Source organism: Zingiber officinale, chromosome 10B, assembly GCF_018446385.1.
Source record: "Zingiber officinale cultivar Zhangliang chromosome 10B, Zo_v1.1, whole genome shotgun sequence".
NCBI lineage: Eukaryota > Viridiplantae > Streptophyta > Magnoliopsida > Zingiberales > Zingiberaceae > Zingiber > Zingiber officinale.
In genome coordinates, this window is record NC_056005.1 from 77,886,895 (window position 1) to 77,910,770 (window position 23,876).

Here is a 23,876-nt window from a genome sequence, read left to right on the forward strand (position 1 = left end):
CGACAAGATCGAGAGAGGGGAAACTAGGGCACGGGAGAGGGGAAAGGGCGGGGGAGGAAACCTGCAAACGGCGTGCAAATGCAGTGTTTGCGGAAATGCAAGAGAGAGATGTCTACGGAGAAGACTTAGTCAAATGAAGAGGAGATCGCGGTGACGGTGAGATCGGCAGGAGAAGAGGAGGAATGGGGAAAAAAATGAGATTGTTTAGATTTATATATGTAGGTTATTAAATAAATAAACTCCCACTTTATTGGTACTCGAAATAGGCTTTCTCTAAGTTTAATCGATTTACCCTATTAAATGTGTCATACCGACTCCGTTTATATTCTAATAAATTTCTAAAAATTTTCAAAAAATTCTACCTCCCAAGGAAGCGCCGAAAAGTCGATGCGCTAACACTTTAAAGGCAAAGCAGCGAGAGCGACGAGGAGCGTCTTTCACGGAGGAGTCACGAAGGAGGAGTCGGAGATAGGTTTTTGTTCGTTGAAGAGTCACAGAGAATTGGGTTTTAGGTTTTTTTCATGAAGTTAAAAAAATTGTTGTGTTTTTAGGATTCAACAACATTCAATAGACAACAGTTTAATAAAACTGTTGTATATTATCACATAAGCAACACTAAAAGATAATAGTTTTTTAAAACTGTTGTCTTTGACACACATTAGACAATAGTTTTTTGAAAAACTGTTGTTATTTAAAAAATATTATGGTGAACAATAACAGTTTTCAATAAAACTGTTGTTAAATGGAAAAAAGACAACAATTTCTTGAAAAACTATTGTCTATTAGGTGTGGTTAAATCCAAAATTTCTTTTAGTGTGGTGGTGGGGGCTGCTCGGGTGCAGGCTGTCCCTGACGAAGAGAGGAAAAGCTGGAGGCTATCTCTGCAGGAAGTAAGCGAAGTTCATCCAGGATAAGCCGTCTTGACTGTGCGGACTGAACCTCGAGACGCGTAAGTCAGTCCTCGATCGATAAGGAAGTGGATGGTCATGTCGAGGTCGATGGCCCTACCGAAGTGGAGGGTTGTCCATGAATATCCTCGGTTGTGAACTCTAACCAGTCCTCTCCCTCAGTTGGAGTAAAGAAGACAATAAACTCGTCGTCTGCCTCGGGCCCTCTCGGAGCAACGACTGGTTGTGGTCTACCTTTCCAAACTAGGATCCCCTCAGCGGTGATGTCTATGTGGGATAATATGAGATTACGCTGCTCAAACTCATCATAATTGTTGGAACCCCATGGTGTTTTGATGTGATCAAACAAGTTATGTTAGGTCCTCTTTTGCCTAACCCTTGTGTCTAAGTGTGCTGGAGCTTAGGAACACAGGAAGTCAGCGGAAGACGCTGTAAAGCCCGAAAATTCTCAAAACTGTTTTAGAAATACAGTATGATTTTTCTGGAATTTTTGGATATTTTTCCGGAATTTTCCGAGTAGCGGAAGTAGCAAAAATAATTAGAACCGTAAAATAGCTTAGGCGGGAATCGAACCCGAGACCTATGGTTTACGGATAAGTTTAGTAACCGGTGAACCCAGCAGGGCCGTGCTGAAAGAAAGGAGAACCAAATATATTTATATTAGAGTTGGGTTCATTAAACCACTTAATATAAATAATAAACTTAAGTTGAAGTTGGGTTATTTTTATTTTGGTTCGGCACCTTCCCCTCTCAAACCCTCACGCCGGCGCCCCTCTTCTTCTCCTCTTCCTCACGCACGGCACACCAAGCCCAAGGTCCATCGGTTCACCTTCCGGCGACGACTCCAACACGAAAGAGGTTCTTCTCCGCGAGAGGAACGCGAAGACGTGATCGGATCGTCGAGAGGATCACCTCCACCGGAACTCTAGCGGATAGAATCGTAAGAAATTACGATCAAGAGGTAAGAAACCCCTCACCTGCAGTATAATAGCTCCGGTTGGTTTCCTATGCATTAGTTTTAGCTATATGCAGGTTTTTCCGACACATAGGGTATGTTAAACCCTCCTCGAGGATTTAGGGATTTAGTTGAACACCTCTGACGGGCCGGACACGTCGTTCTCCTTTAGTTGGAGATTCTAGACGTTGTCGGGTGCCTAGAGGTGATCTCCCTATTAGAGGAGGGAGTTGAAGCACACCAAGTGTTCGGTAAAATGTTAGTGTAGCTAAATACCACCTCAGTTATGTTTAATAGCTCAATTAAAGGCATTAGAGGCATTTAAACCAGCACATTAGTTTAGTTCAGTTTTATGGGACTACGGTCCAATGGGTGGGCTCCCACAGTCGCCTCTAGGTTCAGATAACCTCGCTCTAGGTTCAGATAACCTAGAAACAGCATGTTATATCAGTTAGCTATGGATATCAGTATTTTATTTTCAGTGGCACTGTACTGGATTAGATATCCATTGGGTTGGACTCCCACAGTCGTCCCTAGGTTCAGATAGCCTAGACAACCCTGCTAAATTCGGGACTTGCAACCCCGGGTCTAGTAGGGATGCGCGCACAGCAAGTACAGTTGCCGGGCCCAACAGCATGTTTAGTATTTTCACTTATTACGTATTAAATTTCAAAACTCAAAATCAGTTATGCTAGTTGAGTTTGTTTCCAGTTACAGATTCAGTTTCAGTTAGTTTAGCCTATATTCAGTTCAGTGTTCTTTGGGTTGCTTTGCCATGATTCAGTGCTTATGCCATGCTTATATGTTATGCCTTATGATTTCAGTATACCATGTCTTAGTAAGTTCAGTGCATATTTTCAAATAGCATGATTTAAAAGCATACTGCATCGAATGCATGATTTTGTGAGGTAGATGGTTTCTTACTAAGCTTTAAGCTTACAGATTCTATTTTCCTTATACTGCAGATAAAGGTAAAGGAAAGATGGACTAGCGGAGGCTGGAGGTCAATGCATTGATAAGGATGTGTGTGGATGGAACCTGGAAGAAGATCTTAGGGAACCTTAGCAAGCTTTATTTCAAACATTAGAACTTTTCAGTGTTTCTTTTTATCATCTTGCACTTTAGTATGTTATTCATTACGAATTAGTTAACCATGCACTTTATTATGCTTAGAACACCTCTTTTATGTTGTTAGAATGTTAGTTGTTGTCATTAGAGTGTTTCTTAGTCATTTTGGTACTTGTAATGTGGTTGAGGCACGAAACAGTGCTGAAATCAGACATTTGGCACGAAATCAGTAACTCGAATCGATCAGCTGATCGATTCGAGGGTTTCCAATCGATCAGCTGATCGATTGGGCAATCTGCTCCGCGAACAGTAGGCCTTTGGATCGATCAGCCGATCGATCCAGCCATTTCAGTCGCGAACAGAGAGCCCTGGGATCGATCACTGGATCGATTGATCAACCTGGATCGATCAGCCGATCGATCCAAATTATCGTCCCGGCCACAGTAGCATGCTGGATCGATCACTGGATCGATCCAACTTATGTCCCGCATACAGTTGCCGGCTGGATCGATCCGACTATTCCAATCGATCCGTGGATCGATTGGGAGGTCTGGTATCAGCATGGAAGTGTCTAAGTCCAGTTCCTTGGCCATGGGGAAGGTAAGACATGTTATGAGTAGTTAGTTACCTTCCTTAGCATGTATAGAACCAAGAAATGTCAGGGTTTTAGTGAAATTTTAATTAGTACAGCTTCCGCATCTAGACTTACTAAATGGTCAGGGAATAGTTTAGCACAGCATAATGTGACGATCAGCCTTACAGCCTAGTGGTAGAAGGCGGGTCGTTACAGAGTGGTATCAGAGCGGTGTTCCATACTTCCTACACACACATCAGCATTGTACCTACAGCTTCCAAGTAAGAACACCTCTACTTTATTTATGCTTCTTGTTTATTATTACAGCTCATGTTTATATACCTACTGCTTGTTAGCATGTGATAGTTTAACCATGATATCAGTAGTTAGATAACCGTGATAGTGTTAGTTATACCTGTGTTCTCTATGTCTTTAGAAATGGCACGAGGACGCCCAGCTAGAAGGGCACTAGCTACTGAGCCCCAGCAAGAGGCAGGCAGTTCAGTGCCTCCTCCAGACCTTACAGCATTGGTGGCTAGCTGAACAGCAACAGAAATAGTCACCTTAAAGGCTAATCAGCCCCCACAGTCACCCCGGAACCGAACCTGGCGACTCCAAAAGTCTTAGAGGTTCCACCAGCTCATCCTACAGCACCAACACCGGCACCAGCACCAGTAGCCCCAGCAGGTGAGCCAAGAAAGGAAGCCTATCTGATCCGGTGGCAGCGAGTCAAGCCGGAGAACTTCTCAGGCGCTAGTGAACCATGGGATGCACAAGCTGGTTCAAAACACCGGAGAGCACGATGGAGCTTCTGGAACACGAGAAGGTGAAGTGTGCCTCCTTATGCCTGAGAGACGCACGCATGTGGTGGGAAAGAATCGAGCAAGCGCCCGGTGAACCGGATGACATGGGCTGACTTGAGAAGGAGTTCTTCGAGGAGTTCTTTCATATCGGGTTACAAACCGCCACTATGACGAGTTCACCGAGTTTCGTCACAACCTATCAGTTGAGGAAGCCGTGAAGAAATTCAACAGGTTGGCTCGTCTGTGCCTAGAGCTAGTCAACGGAAAAGGAGCGGATCAGGTTGATGCTCAAGATGCCGAGCCGGAGATAGCGATGAACGTGGCTGGTGGCATACATAGGCCACAAACCACGGAGGAGTTAGTGAGCGGTGCCTTGACCACAGAGCATTACCAGAACAGCATGAAGCAAGCCTCCTCAGAGTCCAAGGGCCAAGGGAACTCTCACACTCAAAAACAACAAGGCCACAGCTCTAACTGGAAAGAGAACTCCAACAGCAAGCGTAAATCAGGGAGTGACTCAAAAGGAGGACCATCTAGCAAGCGTCCCAGTTATCCAAAGTGTGCCACTTGTGGGAAATTCCACCCCGGGGTTTGTCGCAAGGGCACACAAGGATGCTTTGAATGTGGACAAGAAGGGCACATGGCCAAGCAGTGCCCGAACAAGACCGGTATTCCTCAGCCACAGCAGATCCAATATGCAGGCCAGTCAGCTCAGTTACATCAGATGCAGGCCGCTCTAGAAGGTCCACTTATCAGCCAGGGCCGATTAGAAGCCCCTCCAGCTATGGCGAACGCGAGGATCTACTCACTCACCAGGGAGGACGTAGCAAATGCCTCGACAGTCGTCACAGGTCAGATTAGCATTTTTCAGCATAGTGCTACTGTTCTATTTGATACTGGGGCAACCCATTCATATATAGCCAGGGTGTTCTCCGAGAAATTAGAAATACCCCCAGAGGTACTCAGTGGTCAGTTTCTGACGGCACTACACGCACTGGCTCAGAGCAGTGCCAGTCATTATAGCAGACAGGGAACTCTTTTGTGATCTGATCCTGCTCGAAATGACTGACTACGACGTCATCCTTGGGATGGACTTTCTGATCAAATACGGTGCTTCCATAGAGTGTCGTAAACAGAAAGTCGTATTCCAACCCGAAGCAGAAGCACAGTTCGAGTACATCGGAGAACCAAAGAGAAAAGCCAGAAAATTTCTCTCAGCTATGAAGGCACAGAGGTTGATGGATTCGGGATGTGCGGGGTACCTAGCACATGTAGTCAATACCAGCCATGACGAGGACCAACAGCTAGCAGAGGTCCGAGTTGTATGTGACTACCCAACAGTCTTCCCTGAAGAGTTACCAGGCCTAGCACCAGTCAGGGAGATTGAATTTGAGATAAAGCTCTTTCCCGGCACCAATCCTATATCCAAAGCGCCCTACCGCATGGCTCCAGCAGAACTGAAGGAACTTCATGAGCAGCTACAGGAGCTACTTGACAAGGGCTTCATACGCCCTAGTCACTCACCATGGGGAGCGCCTGTGCTATTCGTGAAGAAGAAGGATGGAAGCATGCGACTATGTATAGACTACAGAGCACTGAATCAGGTCACGATCAAGAACAGGTATCCTCTTCCCAGAATAGATGACCTGTTCGACCAATTAAAGGGAGCAGCAGTGTTCTCAAAGATTGACCTCAGATCAGGATACCACCAAGTCAGAGTCAAGGAGGGTGATATATCGAAGACAACATTCAGGACCAGATACGGACATTACGAGTTCGTAGTCATGCCTTTTGGCGTGACAAATGCTCCAGCTACATTCATGGATCTCATGAACAGGGTATTCAGGGAGTATTTAGATAAGTTTGTTATTGTGTTTATCGATGACATTCTTATCTACTCAGGAACTCAGGAAGAACACTCAGAGCACCTGAAACTAGTATTGCAGACCCTTCAGCAGAACCAGCTATACGCCAAGTTCACGAAATGTGAGTTTTGGCTAAATCAGGTGTCCTTCCTGGGTCACGTAATCTCAAAGGATGGTATTATGGTAGATCCCAGCAAGATAGAAGCAGTAAGTAACTGGAGGAGACCTAGGAACGCCAGCGAGATCAGGAGCTTTCTGGGATTAGCAGGATATTACAGAAAGTTTGTAGAGGACTTCTCCAGGATAGCCTCCCCACTGACAGCTCTCACCAGGAAGAACAAGAAATTTCAGTGGACAGAGGACTGCGAGAACAGCTTCAGCGAACTGCACCTATTTTGACACTGCCAGAAAATACAGACAGCTTCGATATATATAGTGACGCCTCTAAATTGGGATTAGGAGCAGTGCTGATGCAAGATGGCAAGGTGATCGCCTATGCCTCCAGACAACTCAAGGATTATGAGAAGAACTACCCTACTCATGATCTTGAGCTTGCAGCAGTAGTGTTCGCTCTCAAAATTTGGAGACATTATTTGTATGGAGCTCAGTGCAGAGTGTATACAGATCATCAGAGTCTGAAGTACTTCTTCACTCAGAAGGATCTGAATATGCGACAGCGCAGGTGGCTAGAGCTAGTCAAAGATTATGACATAGACATCCTCTACCACCCAGGGAAAGCCAATAGGGTAGCAGATGCACTTAGCAGAAAATCCAGCGCTACCTTATTATCTCTAGCAGCCATGTCACCACCCCTGCAGAAGGAGATCGCGGATTTTGGTCTCGAACTCATCGTCGGACAGCTCTCTACTATGACCTTAGAGTCTACCTTGCTTGGTGATATTCAGTCAGCTCAGGACCAGGACCCTGAAATTCAGAAAATCAAGCAAGGGCTAACAGAATCAGAAAGTAGAGAATTCAGAGTGTCCGATAGCGGGGTGTTGTATTTTGGTGATAGACTCTGTGTCCCAGATCAGGAGGAGCTACGGAGACAGATTTTAGATGAGGCTCACAGGACTCCTTATGCGATGCATCCAGGCTCCACCAAAATGTATCAAGACCTGAAGAAACGTTTTTGGTGGCCCGGGATGAAGCGAGACATCGCCAGATATGTTAGCATCTGCCTCACCTGTCAGAGGGTCAAGGCAGAACATCAGCGACCAGGAGGAGTTCTGCAGCCTATACAGATTCCAGAATGGAAGTGGGAGGATATCTCCATGGATTTCATAGTGGGACTACCCAGAACCACGAATGGTTTTGATGCCATCTGGGTAATAGTCGACAGGTTGACTAAATCAGCCCACTTTTTAGCTATCAAGATATCCTACTCCATGGAGAAGCTAGCTCAGTTGTATCTTCAGGAGATCGTCAGACTACATGGAGTCCCATGAACCATCATTTCAGATAGAGACGGCAGATTCACATCACACTTCTGGGAGTGTGTACAGTCAGCATTGGGCACCAAATTGAAATTCAGCACAGCCTTCCATCCTCAGACAGATGGTCAGACGGAGCGAGTAAATCAGGTACTCGAAGATATGCTCTGAGCGTGTGCCCTAGACTTCAAGGGAAGTTAGTGCAAATATCTGAGCTTAGCAGAATTTGCATACAACAACAGTTATCAGGCCACTATCGGCATGGCACCGTATGAGGCACTCTATGGGCGGAGGTGCAGATCACCAATCTATTGGTATGAGAGTGGTGAACAGAAGGAGCTAGAGCTTCAGACAGATCTAGTGGCAGATACCACAGCAGCCATACAGCAGATTCGCCAGAGGATAGAGATAGCACAGAGCCGTCAGAAAAGCTATGCTGATACACGACGCAGACCCCTAGAGTTTTCAGTTGGGGATACAGTTTTCCTCAGAGTAGCTCCCATGAAGGGAGTCATGCGTTTTGGGAAGAAGGGCAAGCTAGCTCCCAGATATGTGGGACCATACCCTATCACGAAGAGAGTGGGCAAGGTAGCCTATGAGCTAGAACTACCTCAGGAGATGTCAGCTGTCCACAACGTATTTCATGTCTCCATGCTGAAGAAGCATATCCCAGACGCCACCCAGGTGATTGAGCCCCAGTTGGTACAGGTCCGTGATGATCTCAGCTATGACAGTCGGCCTATTCAGATAATAGACCGAGCAGTAAAAAATTACGGAACAAGGAAGTACCATTAGTCAAAGTCAGCTGGCAAAATCACACAACAGCAGAGGCGACTTGGGAGACAGAGGCCAGCATGAGACAGAAATACCCAGAATTGTTTTAAGTTCGGGGACGAACTTTTTATAAGGTATGGGGGATTGTAAAGCCCGAAAATTCTCAAAACTGTTTTAGAAATACAGTATGATTTTTCTGGAATTTTTGGATATTTTTCCGGAATTTTCCGAGTAGCGGAAGTAGCAAAAATAATTAGAACCGTAAAATAGCTTAGGCGGGAATCGAACCCGAGACCTATGGTTTACGGATAAGTTTAGTAACCGGTGAACCCAGCAGGGCCGTGCTGAAAGAAAGGAGAACCAAATATATTTATATTAGAGTTGGGTTCATTAAACCACTTAATATAAATAATAAACTTAAGTTGAAGTTGGGTTATTTTTATTTTGGTTCGGCACCTTCCCCTCTCAAACCCTCACGCCGGCGCCCCTCTTCTTCTCCTCTTCCTCACGCACGGCACACCAAGCCCAAGGTCCATCGGCGACGACTCCAACACGAAAGAGGTTCTTCTCCGCGAGAGGAACGCGAAGACGTGATCGGATCGTCGAGAGGATCACCTCCACCGGAACTCTAGCGGATAGAATCGTAAGAAATTACGATCAAGAGGTAAGAAACCCCTCACCTGCAGTATAATAGCTCCGGTTGGTTTCCTATGCATTAGTTTTAGCTATATGCAGGTTTTTCCGGCACATAGGGTATGTTAAACCCTCCTCGAGGATTTAGGGATTTAGTTGAACACCTCTGGACGGGCCGGACACGTCGTTCTCCTTTAGTTGGAGATTCTAGACGTTGTCGGGTGCCTAGAGGTGATCTCCCTATTAGAGGAGGGAGTTGAAGCACACCAAGTGTTCGGTAAAATGTTAGTGTAGCTAAATACCACCTCAGTTATGTTTAATAGCTCAATTAAAGGCATTAGAGGCATTTAAACCAGCACATTAGTTTAGTTCAGTTTTATGGGACTACGGTCCAATGGGTGGGCTCCCACAGTCGCCTCTAGGTTCAGATAACCTCGCTCTAGGTTCAGATAACCTAGAAACAGCATGTTATATCAGTTAGCTATGGATATCAGTATTTTATTTTCAGTGGCACTGTATTGGATTAGATATCCATTGGGTTGGACTCCCACAGTCGTCCCTAGGTTCAGATAGCCTAGACAACCCTGCTAAATTCGGGACTTGCAACCCCGGGTCTAGTAGGGATGCGCGCACAGCAAGTACAGTTGCCGGGCCCAACAGCATGTTTAGTATTTTCACTTATTACGTATTAAATTTCAAAACTCAAAATCAGTTATGCTAGTTGAGTTTGTTTCCAGTTACAGATTCAGTTTCAGTTAGTTTAGCCTATATTCAGTTCAGTGTTCTTTGGGTTGCTTTGCCATGATTCAGTGCTTATGCCATGCTTATATGTTATGCCTTATGATTTCAGTATACCATGTCTTAGTAAGTTCAGTGCATATTTTCAAATAGCATGATTTAAAAGCATACTGCATCGAATGCATGATTTTGTGAGGTAGATGGTTTCTTACTAAGCTTTAAGCTTACAGATTCTATTTTTCCTTATACTGCAGATAAAGGTAAAGGAAAGATGGACTAGCGGAGGCTGGAGGTCAGTGCATTGATAAGGATGTGTGTGGATGGAACCTGGAAGAAGATCTTAGGGAACCTTAGCAAGCTTTATTTCAAACATTAGAACTTTTCAGTGTTTCTTTTTATCATCTTGCACTTTAGTATGTTATTCATTACGAATTAGTTAACCATGCACTTTATTATGCTTAGAACACCTCTTTTATGTTGTTAGAATGTTAGTTGTTGTCATTAGAGTGTTTCTTAGTCATTTTGGTACTTGTAATGTGGTTGAGGCACGAAACAGTGCTGAAATCAGACATTTGGCACGAAATCAGTAACTCGAATCGATCATCGATTCGAGGGTTTCCAATCGATCAGCTGATCGATTGGGCAATCTGCTCCGCGAACAGTAGGCCTTTGGATCGATCAGCCGATCGATCCAGCCATTTCAGTCGCGAACAGAGAGCCCTGGGATCGATCACTGGATCGATTGATCAACCTGGATCGATCAGCCGATCGATCCAAATTATCGTCCCGGCCACAGTAGCATGCTGGATCGATCACTGGATCGATCCAACTTATGTCCCGCATACAGTTGCCGGCTGGATCGATCACTGGATCGATCCGACTATTCCAATCGATCCGTGGATCGATTGGGAGGTCTGGTATCAGCATGGAAGTGTCTAAGTCCAGTTCCTTGGCCATGGGGAAGGTAAGACATGTTATGAGTAGTTAGTTACCTTCCTTAGCATGTATAGAACCAAGAAATGTCAGGGTTTTAGTTAAATTTTAATTAGTACAGCTTCCGCATCTAGACTTACTAAATGGTCAGGGAATAGTTTAGCACAGCATAATGTGACGATCAGCCTTACAGCCTAGTGGTAGAAGGCGGGTCGTTACAGACGCGGCTAACGAGAAGGATGGCACGGGGAGCGAGCCGACGGGTTCGGTGCGTCCGACGGACAAGGTGACCACGGAAGAATACACCGGTGGATGAGAAGAATGTACGCGACGTTCGAGGGACGAGAAACTGTGAAGGAAGGCTGCTCGAGGAGAAGGCCGGAACTTGAGTTTGGGTGAGCCCTATTCCGGATGGCCGAGATCACCCAAGATAGCACAGCCGGAGTTGAAGACCTGGATCGAGACAAGCTGAACCGAAGCAGAGCTACCAGACGGAAAAAGTCAACCAGAGTTGACTTTTAGGTTCAGGCACCTAGAGCTGACCGAGGCGCCTGGAGCTGACCGGGGCGCCCGGAACGTACCGGGGCGCCCGGAACGTACCGGGGCGCCTGGACCAAAGATTTTGACCAGATTGAGTTTTTACTCGATCTGAACGTTGGGGGATAAAATTTTATCCCCCCAGGGCGCCCAGAACAGTGCTATAAATATAGCACTGATCTACACAGTCTTTTCAATCAACTTGTAATCCATTTTCTCTGTGCTTTACTATTCTTTTGTGTTGTCAACGCTGTAAGAGGCTACTCCGCCAAAAGGAGATCATCAGATAGTGCGTCGTCTTTTCCTTGGATTAGCAATCCTCTGATTGCAAACCAAGTAAAGCCTTTGTGTCTGATTTTTGTTAATTATCTCTTTTATTTAAAGTTACAAGTTTTATTATTAAGATGAAAATCCGAGAAAGGTGTAATTTATTTTTGTAGGGCAATTCACGCCTCCCCTCTTGTCGGCCTCTAGAGGGACCAACAAGTGGTATCAGAGCAAGGCGCTTCAGGTGGACTAAATGCAGATCGAAGCAATGAGATGGTCGGACCAAGTATTGTTCCACCAAAATTCGAGGGGGACTTCGTACACTGGAAGCGTCGTATGGAGGTATTCCTGAAAACTGATTTCGAAATTTGGTTAATTATAAAGTATGCCTTTGTAGCTCCGACGAATCAGAATGGAGAAGAAAAAGAAGAGAGCCAGTAGACAAAGAAGGAGAAGAGTGATTCCGTAGCGAACAACCGTGCGGAATATCACCTGCTCAACGTGTTGCCTCCTCAAGAAGTCAACCGCATCGGAAGCTACTCGTCGGCCAAAGAACTCTGGGAGAAGTTCCTGGAACTCCACGAAGGAACATCCGAAGCCAAGCTACCAAGAAGAGATATCCTTCGGAACAAACTGACGAACATCCGTCTGGAAAAAGGTGAGAAGGTAGCCGATCTACATGCGAAGGTAAAGGAATTGATTACTGGTCTCGAGAATCTCAGTGAAATGGTAACAAACCGAGACACCATACGCTACGCACTCAATGCGTTTCCCAGAACTCAAGAATGGACATCAATCGTCGACGCCTACTATATTTCAAAAGACCTGGAGGTAAGTACTTTAGAAGAATAGTTCTCTACTCTTGAATTACATGAAACCAGGTGTACAGGGACAACAAAGGAGTCAAGCCAGATGATCGCACTAAACGCAACTAAGAAGGATGAACCAGAGTCAAATTCAGAAGAGGATCAGGAAGCATATATGGTACAAAATTTTAAAAAGTTTTTTAGATCTAATAAATTTAAAGAAATGCAGAATAAAAAGAATCCAAGAAATAGAAGAAGAATGCGTTGCTACTAGTGTCAAAAGGAATCACACTTAAATCCTAGACTTTATTGTCTCAACGCGGGATCCTGACAACTTCCATCTGCATATTCTTGGAAGGGCATGCTGTTTGTAAGGATCCATTATTCTAACATGTTCACACATCCAGACCTGCAATACAATAAAAAGTGTTTAAATATGATACTCTCTGCATAAATCTTATGAGACTATCATTATATTTAGGGACTTACAACAAACCAAAGCAAAGGCGTTGCAATAGCGGAAATAATTTATAATCATTTTTTTAGCAAGTTTAAATAGGGAGACGACAATTAAATATTTTTAGGGTTAATCTTTTTACAAAAATATGGCTACTAAAAAAAGGACTTACCGATTTAGCTACAACAAGTTGTGGCAGCTACATGTAGAGGTAACTACTACAATGTGTAGCAATTATTAGTCTAATTAGCTGCTACAACGCGTGGCAGCAAACCAAAGCAAAGGCTCTGCAGCATCGTAAATAACTTTTTATCATTTTTTTAAACAAGATGATATACAACTACAAACAGGTGTAACAAGTTATTAGTCGAGGTAGCTGTTTCAACGTGTACAAGCAAAACAAACCAAGGGCGCAGCAACAGCATAAATAATTTTAAAGCAAATATATATACAGCTACAATCAATCTGTAGCAGCAAAGCAAAGCATGACACTGTAAGACTGGGAAAATAATTTTTAATCAAGTTGATATATACAATATGAAAACTATAGCTACTGGGTTAATCTCTACTAGAAAATAGGGCTGCTAGAAACACGACTTACCAAGTTAGCTGCTACAAGGTGTCGCAGCTACACAGAGAGTTAACTACTACACGTTGTAGCATCTACCTCTCCATGTAGCTGCTACACCATGTAGTAGCAAAGGAAAGTCCAAGTGACTGCAGGCGGTTGTTGCATAAATCCTTCGGACCTTCTTCGATGACCAATCCAAGTCAGATGCTACAAGGGCGGTTTCCTGCGAAGTAGTTGATGCAACGTTTAGAAGCGAAGCAAAGGCGCGGTGCATCTTTAGACAATTATTTCAGCTAGCGCCTTTACCAATTTTTGTAGGCAATAACGGTGTGAATTAACAAAACAGCTAGCTGTACGATTGAAGACGCCGGAGAAACTTTCCCGCCGGGAGCGCAAGGGACGAGGGATGACGGAGGAAGTTGAAGGAGGGAGTGAGCGAGGGAAAGAGAGAGCGGCGAGGCAAATTTTAATATTAAACTTTCCCGATTTTTACCCACGAGGTCGGTCGGACGACGGACGACGGACAAGGAAGGTTGTGAATGGGAGAGAGAGGGAGAGAGAGAGGAGGGAGATTTTAATTTGGGTAATTTCCACTGCTGAAGTTTTGAATAGAAACCCGAAGGGGAGAGAGAATAAAAGGAATATTTTATTTGTAGAGAAATCGAGCTGGCAACGCCACGTCTGCGCGTCGCTCATGCTCACACATAAAGCATCGCCCAGCATATCAAATTTGTGTATATATATATATATATATATAGTAATAAAAAATTAATATGTAATAGATATTATGTAATAGAAAAGTACCAATAGATATTAATTATTAACAACTTAACTTAAATTAAGAATTTATTTATTAATTATTTATTTTATTTATAATTATAATAAATTATATTATTTGTAATTTGTATGGTATATTATACATATTATCAAACCACCAACTGAGGTCTGAGCTTGTCCATCCAAAATGGGACGGAACTGACTTCCATCAGTCCTCGCTTAGCTGCTTCCTGGTTACTCGACAACCGGCTGCGAGGCCGTGGGGCGAGGCGTGAGGTTGCGAGGGTCGTGGATGAGGTGTGAGGTTGAGATCTCAAGGCGAACTCTCGAGGTGAGGCGCGACCTCACTGTGAGGTCGTAACCGCAGCGCCCATGACCTCACTGTGAGGTTGCAACCGCAGCGCCCATGACCTCACCGAGAGGTTGCGAGTGCTTCCTGTGAGGTCGCTGGGCGAGGGCATGAAGTCTCGAGGGTCGCGGACGAGGTGTGAGGGCATGGCCTCTCGGCGAGCTCTCAAGGCGAGGCATGACCTCACTGCAACAGTGTAGACGTCACTGCCATCACTATATCCTTTCATTTCCCTATTTCCTTCTGCTCGTTTACTTTTATCCTTCGTCTTTCCTTTCCCCTTCCCGAAGAATATATTTTCATGCTAGATTCCTTTCCTTTATTTTTATCTGAACCTACGAATAAACAAAGCACTAAAGTCCAATCCAGTAAAGTCCCCACTGCAAGAAAAACCCTCATAGACATCGGTGGAACAACAACGGTTTTAAGCAAAAACCGATGTCTTTGAATATTTTACACTGATTTTTTCAAAAACCAGTGTCTATGAGCGCAGATTTTCGCTCATAGACATCAGTTTTTTAGCTGATGTCTATGAGCGCTTTTTTTTTGTTAATAGACACCGGTTTTAACAGCGGTTTTTAAAACCCGGTGTTAATGAACCAAAAAATAATAATTTAATTTTTCCACCAGCTACACTTCACAAAGTTCCCTCCAAACCTAAACCAATATCGCGCCCCTTCTCTCAGCCTAAATCTAAACCTAAACCTCCGACCATCTCTCTCAGCCTCATCTCCCTCTTCCCCTTCGATCCACGCCCCTTCCTTCTTCCCCTTCGATCGACTCCCCTTCCTGGATCGACGCCCTTTCCTCTCCCAGGATCAAAACCATCTGCTTCGGTCCTAAGCAAAATCGCAACATAAATCGTTCCCTCGTCCGATCCTCTCTTCCTCCTCCTCCTTCCTCTCTTCGCTCTTCCTGGTTAAGGTAGGGGCCGACTAGATCCGAACAGCGAGAGGACGCCCACGACCACCATGGCACGGTTGGTCGGCAACGTGAGGGAATCCGAAGGAAGAGAGAACAACACCGAGATCCAGGAGCTCGTACACAGAAGGGGCATCGACTTACTTCCTCCTATCCCTCCCCTCCCGCTATCTCCCCTTCTGCGCCAGATCTACCTCTCCTACAATCACGACCTCGCCTTCGTGGGCGCCCTTCCGACGGTTCCCCCTTTGCCGCCACCTGGAGCGGGAGTGGTGGTTCGAGGGGGAGGGGTACGAGGCGATGCACGTTCAAGGCAGGCGGTGGAGTGGCGACATGGGCGGCCGATTTAACCCTAAGAAAGGCATGGCGTTTGAGGGTTCCATCTTCGACGCCGGGTCGATTTTTGAGTCCTATGGCGTAGCTCATGGATAGGCAGGTCGATTGCTCGATTTTTGAGTTGGCCATCATCATCATCTCCCTGTTGCTGGAGAAGGGACTTCATCATGTCGGGGAGGTGAGTCAGAGCTTCACTTTGTCTGATATGTGTTTGGGTATTTTTCTTAACAGGAAAGTTGCTCAGGAATTTAATTTTTTTACTATAATTTTTAAAGGAAAATTATGAGGCGTTTGTCTCAATCTTGATCTATGTATGTATGTATTGGGAAAAAAAATCTAAACTATCTTGATCAGGATGAACTTGGTTTGTGAATACAAAAAGTTGTTTTGCTTTGTTGTTTCTTTGGGAGTTATCAGTAACATCAAGAAATTAAATGAAGCGAAAGCGGTTTCTTTACGAGTTATCAGTCATGTTTCACGAGGAAGCATGGTTTTATAAATTCTCAGTTTATATCTTAAAGATTAATCATCTTTCAGTTTCTAGAATGTCTGGGGCTGCAAGTGAGAAATTGTCCTGATAATTTCATACTTCAGATCCTTGAATGGCTTATCTTTTTCCTAGCTTGGAATTATGCTACTCCATCTTGTCCTTCATCAGCATCATTTTCTCATATGACTGACAGTTACATCTGCTTTGACTTCGTTGTCAGTGGTTTATCAAGAGGCAAAAGAGAACTCTTTTTGAAGTTCTTGAGAAGGTGAAAGCCAGTAAAACCAGAAAGTTCATACCTAAATTGGAGCACTCTTTCGACGTGCATGGTATCCGGAATAGATGAATTACTGTAACTCTGTGATCCATTGTGGTTTTCGCAGAGTTGATGATTCTCGGCTTCATCTCCTTGCTGTTGACGTTTAGTCAGGACCAGATCGCGAAAATCTACGTGCCAAAGGGAGTTGCAGATTCTATGTTGCCATGTCGCCCTGATGCAGAGTCAACTGGCGGAAATAAAAGGCGGCTGCTTGCGCTGGTGCTGACGGAGTCACACCTGAAGCGCAGGATTTTAGCTGCTGGTGGTTCAGTGGTTGAATGCCCCCCAGTGAGTAGTGCACAACAACTTCCAATTCTCTGATTGTTTGGTTGAAAATAATCTATTGTAAACAAAATCTAAGAAGTTTTCACTAAAATGTTCAGTTGCGATCACTTGTAGGAAAAGGAGCAACTGATTACTGCCACAGGCTTGCACCAGTTGCACATTCTGATCTTCTTTTTGGCTGTGTTTCATGTGGTAAATAGTGCTCTTATAATGGTCCTTGGAAGAGCAAAGGTGAATCTGCAGTGATAGAGTAGTGGATTACATTATGTATCATTCTGAATAATTCCATAGCATTGCCTGAGGATGATTTAGTTTAGCTATTGCAGTATCCACTTTGCATTGATAATCTTCTCTTGGGCAGATACACAGATGGAAGGACTGGGAAAAGGATACGACATCGGCTGAGTATGCCTTCACGACTGGTATATATATGTTCACTATTCTTTGTTGTATTGTTGCAAGTCCATAAGTCATCATTCCATCAGACTTTGCCATCAACGCTAACAATTTCCATTTTACATGCATGAGTTTGCTGTTACGAGATCACAAAACTAGATAATTATTTTGGCAGGTCGATTGCTTGAACAAGCATCCTACTACTATTTGCTTTCCATCCCACCAATGTTACGCAATTATGGTTTTCATCTTGTTTTGTCTAGAAACCGTTACTACATTTCTGATCAGGTACTCGATTGCATGTCAAATTTATCTTCATATTGAAACTTGTGTCTCAGATATTTAAAGCATGTTCAAAATTTTATGTGCTAATTATAAAACATTCATTCTGTAAAATGTAGAGACAACATGCGATTCGAGCTTACAGGAATGCACTCTTCGTTTACAGAGAAAATGGTTGGAGTTATATATCTAATCATGTTCACTACAATGTTGGAAGGTTCTCTATGCTTTGTTTGTATATTTGTGCATTTATCTTTGATGCTTTTGACCTTATCTCCTTCCATTTACTTACATGGTATTCTTTTATTGGAGTTCTTGATTTGGCTATCAAGCATATGCTGGAGGTTTTGGCTTGCAGTCATTTGTCCCTAGCCACACAAAATGCATTCCTTAATGAATTTTCCCATGTTGTCCAGGTACTTCTATAGATTCTTCCTCATGATATTTTTGTTTAGTAGTTCGTAAATCTTAAAATCTTGCTATACCTTGATTCATCAGAGCATGGGAATGAAATTTGAGGTTTACAATCTTCGACTACATGTTATCAATATGGCCTCACTCAAAGTATTTTATTAAGATTTTCGAACTTACGCATCACCTTCAGATTTAAGTTAGTTGCTTGATTTTCATTGTTTTTGAAGGACTACTGTTATTATATATTTTCCTCGTTTCTTGTCATGGTTATTCCTTATCCTCTCTCCTTTATGTACTTTCTTTTGCTTTAGATGCTAGAACAAAAAGCAAACTAATGCTTTGATTGAGGTTATGAAAATTCATGATTTTTTGTGCTCCAAAGACAAATTAATTCTTAGCGATGGATTTGGGTTCAATTCCATCAATAAGAAAATGAAAAATAGTACTAGACATGATTTTGTTTAAAAATTCATGCGGGCTATGAAGAATGCTCCTAAACAAGGAGACAACAACGTTAAACAAACATGTTAACAACATTTAACATCAAAATAGTGTTGTAAATACAGAAATTGATTTTCCTCATTATTATTCTTCTTCTCTGAACTTGGGATAAAAGCTACTGAGGTTCCTACACAATTGGGAGACTTTGCAAAACCAAAGTAACTAATTTATTAGGTTGAAATGATAGATAGATGAGTGATCTCAGTCTTGGCATGACTAACATTTTTTTTTTATGTTTGAAACCTTTCATTTTGTTTTGTATGGTTCTCTCTAAGAGCATGGACCTAGTTATCTTTTGACAGCTGAATATGATTCTTTTACTTCATTTGTAACTACAAATTCAACTTTCTGATACCTTGTGAACCACTGAAGATCCTTATTGCAAGCATTGAAGTAAGCATTGATGTGGTTGAGATAAATGATGAATATGTCTCTTTTTAAGCATTCAAATTAGTCATCTTGTTACCTGGTGCTCTTACTACTTTTTCAACTATGATTTTTGGTCTTGGTTTACTAATATATTATTTATGTGTTTTTACAGTTTACAAATCTCAAGTACTCCAGAGTTGAAATTGATGAAGTGCGGTTCGAGTGGGCTGAATACATGCTAGATTACATTTGAAGTGCGGTTCTACTTTGATGTGTTGTTAAAAGAATGTTCTACCTTGATTATGATATCTATTAGCTTTTGATGTAAAAAGAATGTTTGTGTATTTTATGGATACTGTTGTAAGAAGAATATTTATGTAATTTGTGAATATTTGTGTATTTTATGGATAATGTTGAATGAAGAATATTTGTGTAATTTGTGAATATTTGTATTTTTTTTTTGTTATTATTTCGGAAATCAAATTTGTACGGTTAAAAAATACTGATATTACATCGGTTTTCCATCGCTGTAAAACCGGTGTTATTAACTAATATTACGTCGGTTTTACATCGTTGATGAAACGGTGGCGTTAAGTGATACTACACCGGTTAATAACCGATTCGAAGACCGGTGTCGTTAAGTGATACTACATCGGTTTTAACCCGATGTCTAAAATGGCAGACTTTTAACATAGGCTTCATAGACATCGGTCGAAAATGAAATAGACACCGGTGGAAAACCGATGTCTATGAGGGTTTTTGTTGTAGTGCCCTCCCAGCTCTAATTTTCACGATCTGTCTTGATTTAAACCTCTTATTCATAAATTTGGAGAGCCAATACAACAAATGAAGTATCATAGTTAAAAAAGAAATGTCAACTACAATGCACACTCTCCATGGATGGAGTCGACCATTCTCAAGTGCTTGACTTTAGGACAAACTCAGTCTCGCAGAGGTATAACTAATCATCTCATAGAGAAGCGAGATCTACTAATGGATAAACTCATATGATATATTAGGACTTAATGACTTCATTTTGCATTGTTTTGATAGTTAAATTACTATCATTGTTAGGGATAAATGCTGATAACATTTGTCTTGTTGTCAAAGTTGCAGTCTCTAATACATAATGAAGGAATTTAATACGTAACGAAGGGATACGTTCGATTCTTAATTGCGGCTTATTACTGGAAATTTTTTCCTCTAGCAAAAAGTGGATCTAAAAATACTAGTCATGTAGATGGACCTCCATGAATGTTTTCCAATTTATCCTGATGATCTATAAATAAATTTTATCCGACTGGACCAGTCATCTATATAATTAGTGGGTATGAAGAATTAGACATCTGAATTAAAAAGAAAACATTGCATCAATGATCTAATGATTTTAATAAGAATTGGTGTTGTTATTAATTCTTCAAGTTATGGAATACTAATCTAAATTATAGCATCCACTTATTTAATATATAGGGTGTTTGGTCTAGTGGTATGATTCTCGCTTTGGGTGTGAGAGGTCGTGAGTTCGATTCTCGCAACACCCCAATTTTATTTTATTTTTTATTTATTGAAATAAAATTATTTTATAGATTTCAACTTATCAATTTGTTAATTAATTTGTTAAGACAATCCGAGAGCTAGAGGGGAGGTGATTAGCTCCATTCGCTTTGTTGATGATAATTTGTTCCAACAGGAAAAAATTATTCCTCGGAAACAATCCGGAGGTGATTAGCTCCAATCGCTTTGATCGCTTATTGTCAGAGTTACATGCTCTAATACATAACGAAGGGATCTAATACGTAATTGATACGATGCGTAAAGGAGAGGTCTGATAAGGTCAGGAGGTCAAAAGTCAAGGAAACGTGATAGTCAAAAGTCAAGGAGAGACGGGAATTAGACCGCCTCGCTTCATCAGCGGCATAATTCCTGGTCGATTATAGGCAGGACAGGTCCCCAGATCCGAGACATAAGATGAAACTTGGACTAGTTCTTGATCTGCCCCCGACTGATCGGATTCCCCCAGTTCAGGCTTTATGCCTATTTACTTCTGGGGGCAAAATTGAGAAAGGAAAGGATTTTTTATGGAAAAAGATCCTTTCACACGAAGGAAAAGAAAAGAAATGAAAGAAGAGGGAAGATAAAGGAATCCTTGGGAAAAAGAACCAAGGAATATTAGAGGGAAAAGGGATGAGCGTCGCAGGCCCCTTCGCGAGGGGGCCGCATAGTGCTGTTGAGTATGGCATCTGTGCAGTGTCAATGGCGACAAAGAGGAGGCCGATAGTGCCACCTCAAGCACAACTATGAGCTCTCTTTTTTTTTCCACCGACAGTTGTCGCCTTCTTCCATCGCCCTCCTTCTGGTCATGCAAAATGGACTCGCGATGTAGTTAATCTAAATAGATAATCACTTGGTGCCATGTAGCCAATGATGCCTTGGAATGTTGTGGAAGAGGAGGGCTACTTGCTTGTTTCCATCATGCAACTGCAAATGAACACCCAACATGCGTACAGTACCAAAATCTCTCACATGCCTTCAAGTCCTTATTGAGGAGAATGTTTGATGGCTTGAGATCACAGTGGACGATTGAGAAGTCATAGTCGGAGTGCAGATAGACAAGTCCTTGAGCCGCCAGGAGTGCAGATAGACAAGTCCTTGAGCCATCGAGATGCAGAGCCACAACCTTTCATAGATGGTCCATCGTGATCAATCAATTTCTCGACGGTGTATAATGTTTTCGAGAGTTCCATTTTCCACGAACGCCTAGAGCTTGATGTCATTGTTCTTGAAAACCACTCCATTGCTATCGTTGTTGTCGTTGTGAATGTCTTGAAGGTTGATCGCTGGGTGGTCGCCCACCAATCTCACATGCAAAAGAATATTTTTCATGTCGAATTCTGCTTGTGCATAGTTGCGGCATTGAAGCACGAAGGTGAGGGGTCACATATGGAGTCTAGGTTGAGGGAGAGGGAGCTATGGAGGGTTGTGATGGTGCCAGCGAAGTTGCAATCAAGGCGTTGTCACTTCTTGGGTGGTGACAAGGTTGCGGAGGGGGAAGGCAGGGAGGACGACGATGAAGAAGAAGAAGAGTTGTAGGTTGTAGGCCAGCGACGCAGCAATGGGGTGGAGGAGACGCCCTGGTGGCTGCCTCGCTTGGTTTGTGGCTGTTGGGAATGGTGGAGATGCAGCAGAGGAAGAGAAGAGAAAGGCATTCCACCCAATTTGGGCGGATGAAAAATAGCTCAAAATGATCCTTGGATAGATCTACAAATCCATCCGTTTATTTTTTTTGATAGTGAGTAAACAAAGGAAAAGAAATGAAATCCATCTGTCCTCGTGAAGTAAACTGTAGAAACTTATCCTGCAGAAATTTTTTCCTCACTTTTTATATCCATCTGTTGGAGTGTATACTGAAAGCCTAAGCTTTTGTAAACATTTGTCTTGAATAAAGAATCACATTTGGTCAAATTATCTACATTTGTTTGTAGTTGTTCAATTAAATTATATTGTAGATAACATAGCATGTGGTGTCATATGCAGAAGATAATGTTATCAGTACCTTATAAATTATAAACAGAAGCTCACGACCAAAATGGAAAGGAACAAACCATTAGAAGGTCGTAGTGTAATTAGGTATCAGTTTATCTTGACTGTATAATTACACAAGTACACTTAGAGTGTATTGAGTAGGACCATTTGAGGTTGTTTCTTTTATACTGATTTTATAAAGAAACAAAGACCTCGGTTATTATGGAAGTGTGTGCTCTTAATCCTAATATAATAACAAGCACATATATTTGATATTTATTTCTTTAGTTTATCAATGTGTGAGATTTAGTTCGATGAATCAATAAGCCCGATAAGTTGAGAAATGGTATCACTTATAGTGTGTGTTGTTGATTATAGAAGGAAACAGTGTCCTAGAGATACTAGGTTGATAATGTCCCCAAGAGGAGCTCATAAGGATTGTCATGTTAAACCCTGCAGGTGGACTTAGTCCGACATGACGATAAGGTTGAGTGGTACTACTCTTGGACTTAGATATTAATTAAATGAGTTGTCAGTAACTCACTTAATTAGTGGACATTCGATATCTTAAACACAGGGAGACTAACACACTCATAATAAGAAGGAGCCCAAAAATGTAATTTGGGATTGGTGCGGTAGTTCAATGATAGTTCTCTAGTGGAATGAATTATCATTGATAAAATTAAGTTGTGTGTTCGGGGCGAACACGGGATGCTTAATTTTATCGGGAGACCAAAACCAATTCCTCCTCTCGGTCCCTATCGTAGCCTCTTATTTATAGAGTTCTATACCCACCTATACCCACCTTCTATACCCACCCAATAAGGGCCGGCCAAGCTAGCTTGGGAACAAGCTAGGGCCGGCCTAGGTATAAGATTGGGTGGCCGACCCTAGCTTGAACCCAAGCTAGTGGGGGCCGGCCAAATTAAATTAAAAAAGAAATTTAATTTTAATTTTTATTATGTGGAAGATATAATTTATTAAAGAGAATTAAAATTAAAATATCTCTATTGTAAAAGATCTACAAAAGATTAAAGAAAGAGATTAGATCTCTTTCCTTATTTGTAGATTGGTAAGATATTTTATTTTCTCTTTAAAAAATTATTCACATGTTGTAAAATTAAAATTATAGAAATTTCCTTTTTATCAACCATGAAGAGATTTGAAGAGAAATTTTATTTTTTAAAATTTCTGGAAACAAATTAGGAAGTTTTAATTGTTGATTGAAACTTGTCTAACTTTGTTTTCATTGATGTGGTCGGCCACTTGATTTTAATTGGGGAAATTTTATTTTATTTTTCTCAATTAAATCATGTCAAGGAAATTAAGGAAATTTTATTGTAATTAAATTTCCTAATTTGCCTAGGCCAAGGAATATAAAAGAAGGGGTGAGGGTGCCTTCATGAGACACAACATCTATTATTTCTCTCCCTCTTTTGTTCCTTGGTGTGGCCGGCCATCCTCTCCCTCTCTTCCTCTTGTGGTGGCCGAACCTCTCTCCCTTCCTTGGAGCTCTTGTGGTGGCCGGATACTACTTAGAGAAGAAGAAGAAGAAGGAGAGAAAGCTAGCATCTCTTGGAGCTTGGTTAGTAT

General features: G+C 42.3%; 1 protein-coding gene, 1 long non-coding RNA gene and 1 other non-coding gene across 3 annotated transcripts; all 3 read left to right on the forward strand.

Annotated features, from left to right (window-relative positions):
* The first annotated feature begins 15,828 nt into the window (after positions 1-15,828).
* LOC122028779 lies at positions 15,829-16,638 on the forward strand. Its single transcript, XR_006124956.1, has 3 exons — positions 15,829-15,883; positions 16,416-16,463; positions 16,579-16,638. It is a non-coding gene; the product is annotated as an uncharacterized LOC122028779 (long non-coding RNA).
* A 32-nt stretch (positions 16,639-16,670) lies between these two features.
* On the forward strand, positions 16,671-17,299 carry LOC122029201 (MLO-like protein 7). Its single transcript, XM_042588140.1, has 3 exons — positions 16,671-16,802; positions 16,914-17,030; positions 17,161-17,299. Exons 1-3 carry the CDS (start codon positions 16,671-16,673, stop codon positions 17,266-17,268), a joined length of 357 nt encoding a protein of 118 aa, XP_042444074.1. The 3' UTR covers positions 17,269-17,299.
* Positions 17,300-20,230: 2,931 nt separating this feature from the next.
* On the forward strand, positions 20,231-20,302 carry TRNAP-UGG. The gene has a single exon. It is a non-coding gene; the product is annotated as a tRNA-Pro (tRNA).
* The last annotated feature ends 3,574 nt before the right edge of the window (positions 20,303-23,876 follow it).

Excerpts from the sequence above, each read along its gene's own strand:
- LOC122029201 (XM_042588140.1), top strand. The coding sequence starts at position 16,671 with ATGTTGCCATGTCGCCCTGATGCAGAGTCAACTGGCGGAAATAAAAGG. Across the intron at positions 16,803-16,913 it reads CAGTGGTTGAATGCCCCCCA|GAAAAGGAGCAACTGATTAC; the intron begins GTGAGTAGTGCA and ends GATCACTTGTAG. Across the intron at positions 17,031-17,160 it reads TGGTCCTTGGAAGAGCAAAG|ATACACAGATGGAAGGACTG; the intron begins GTGAATCTGCAG and ends TCTCTTGGGCAG.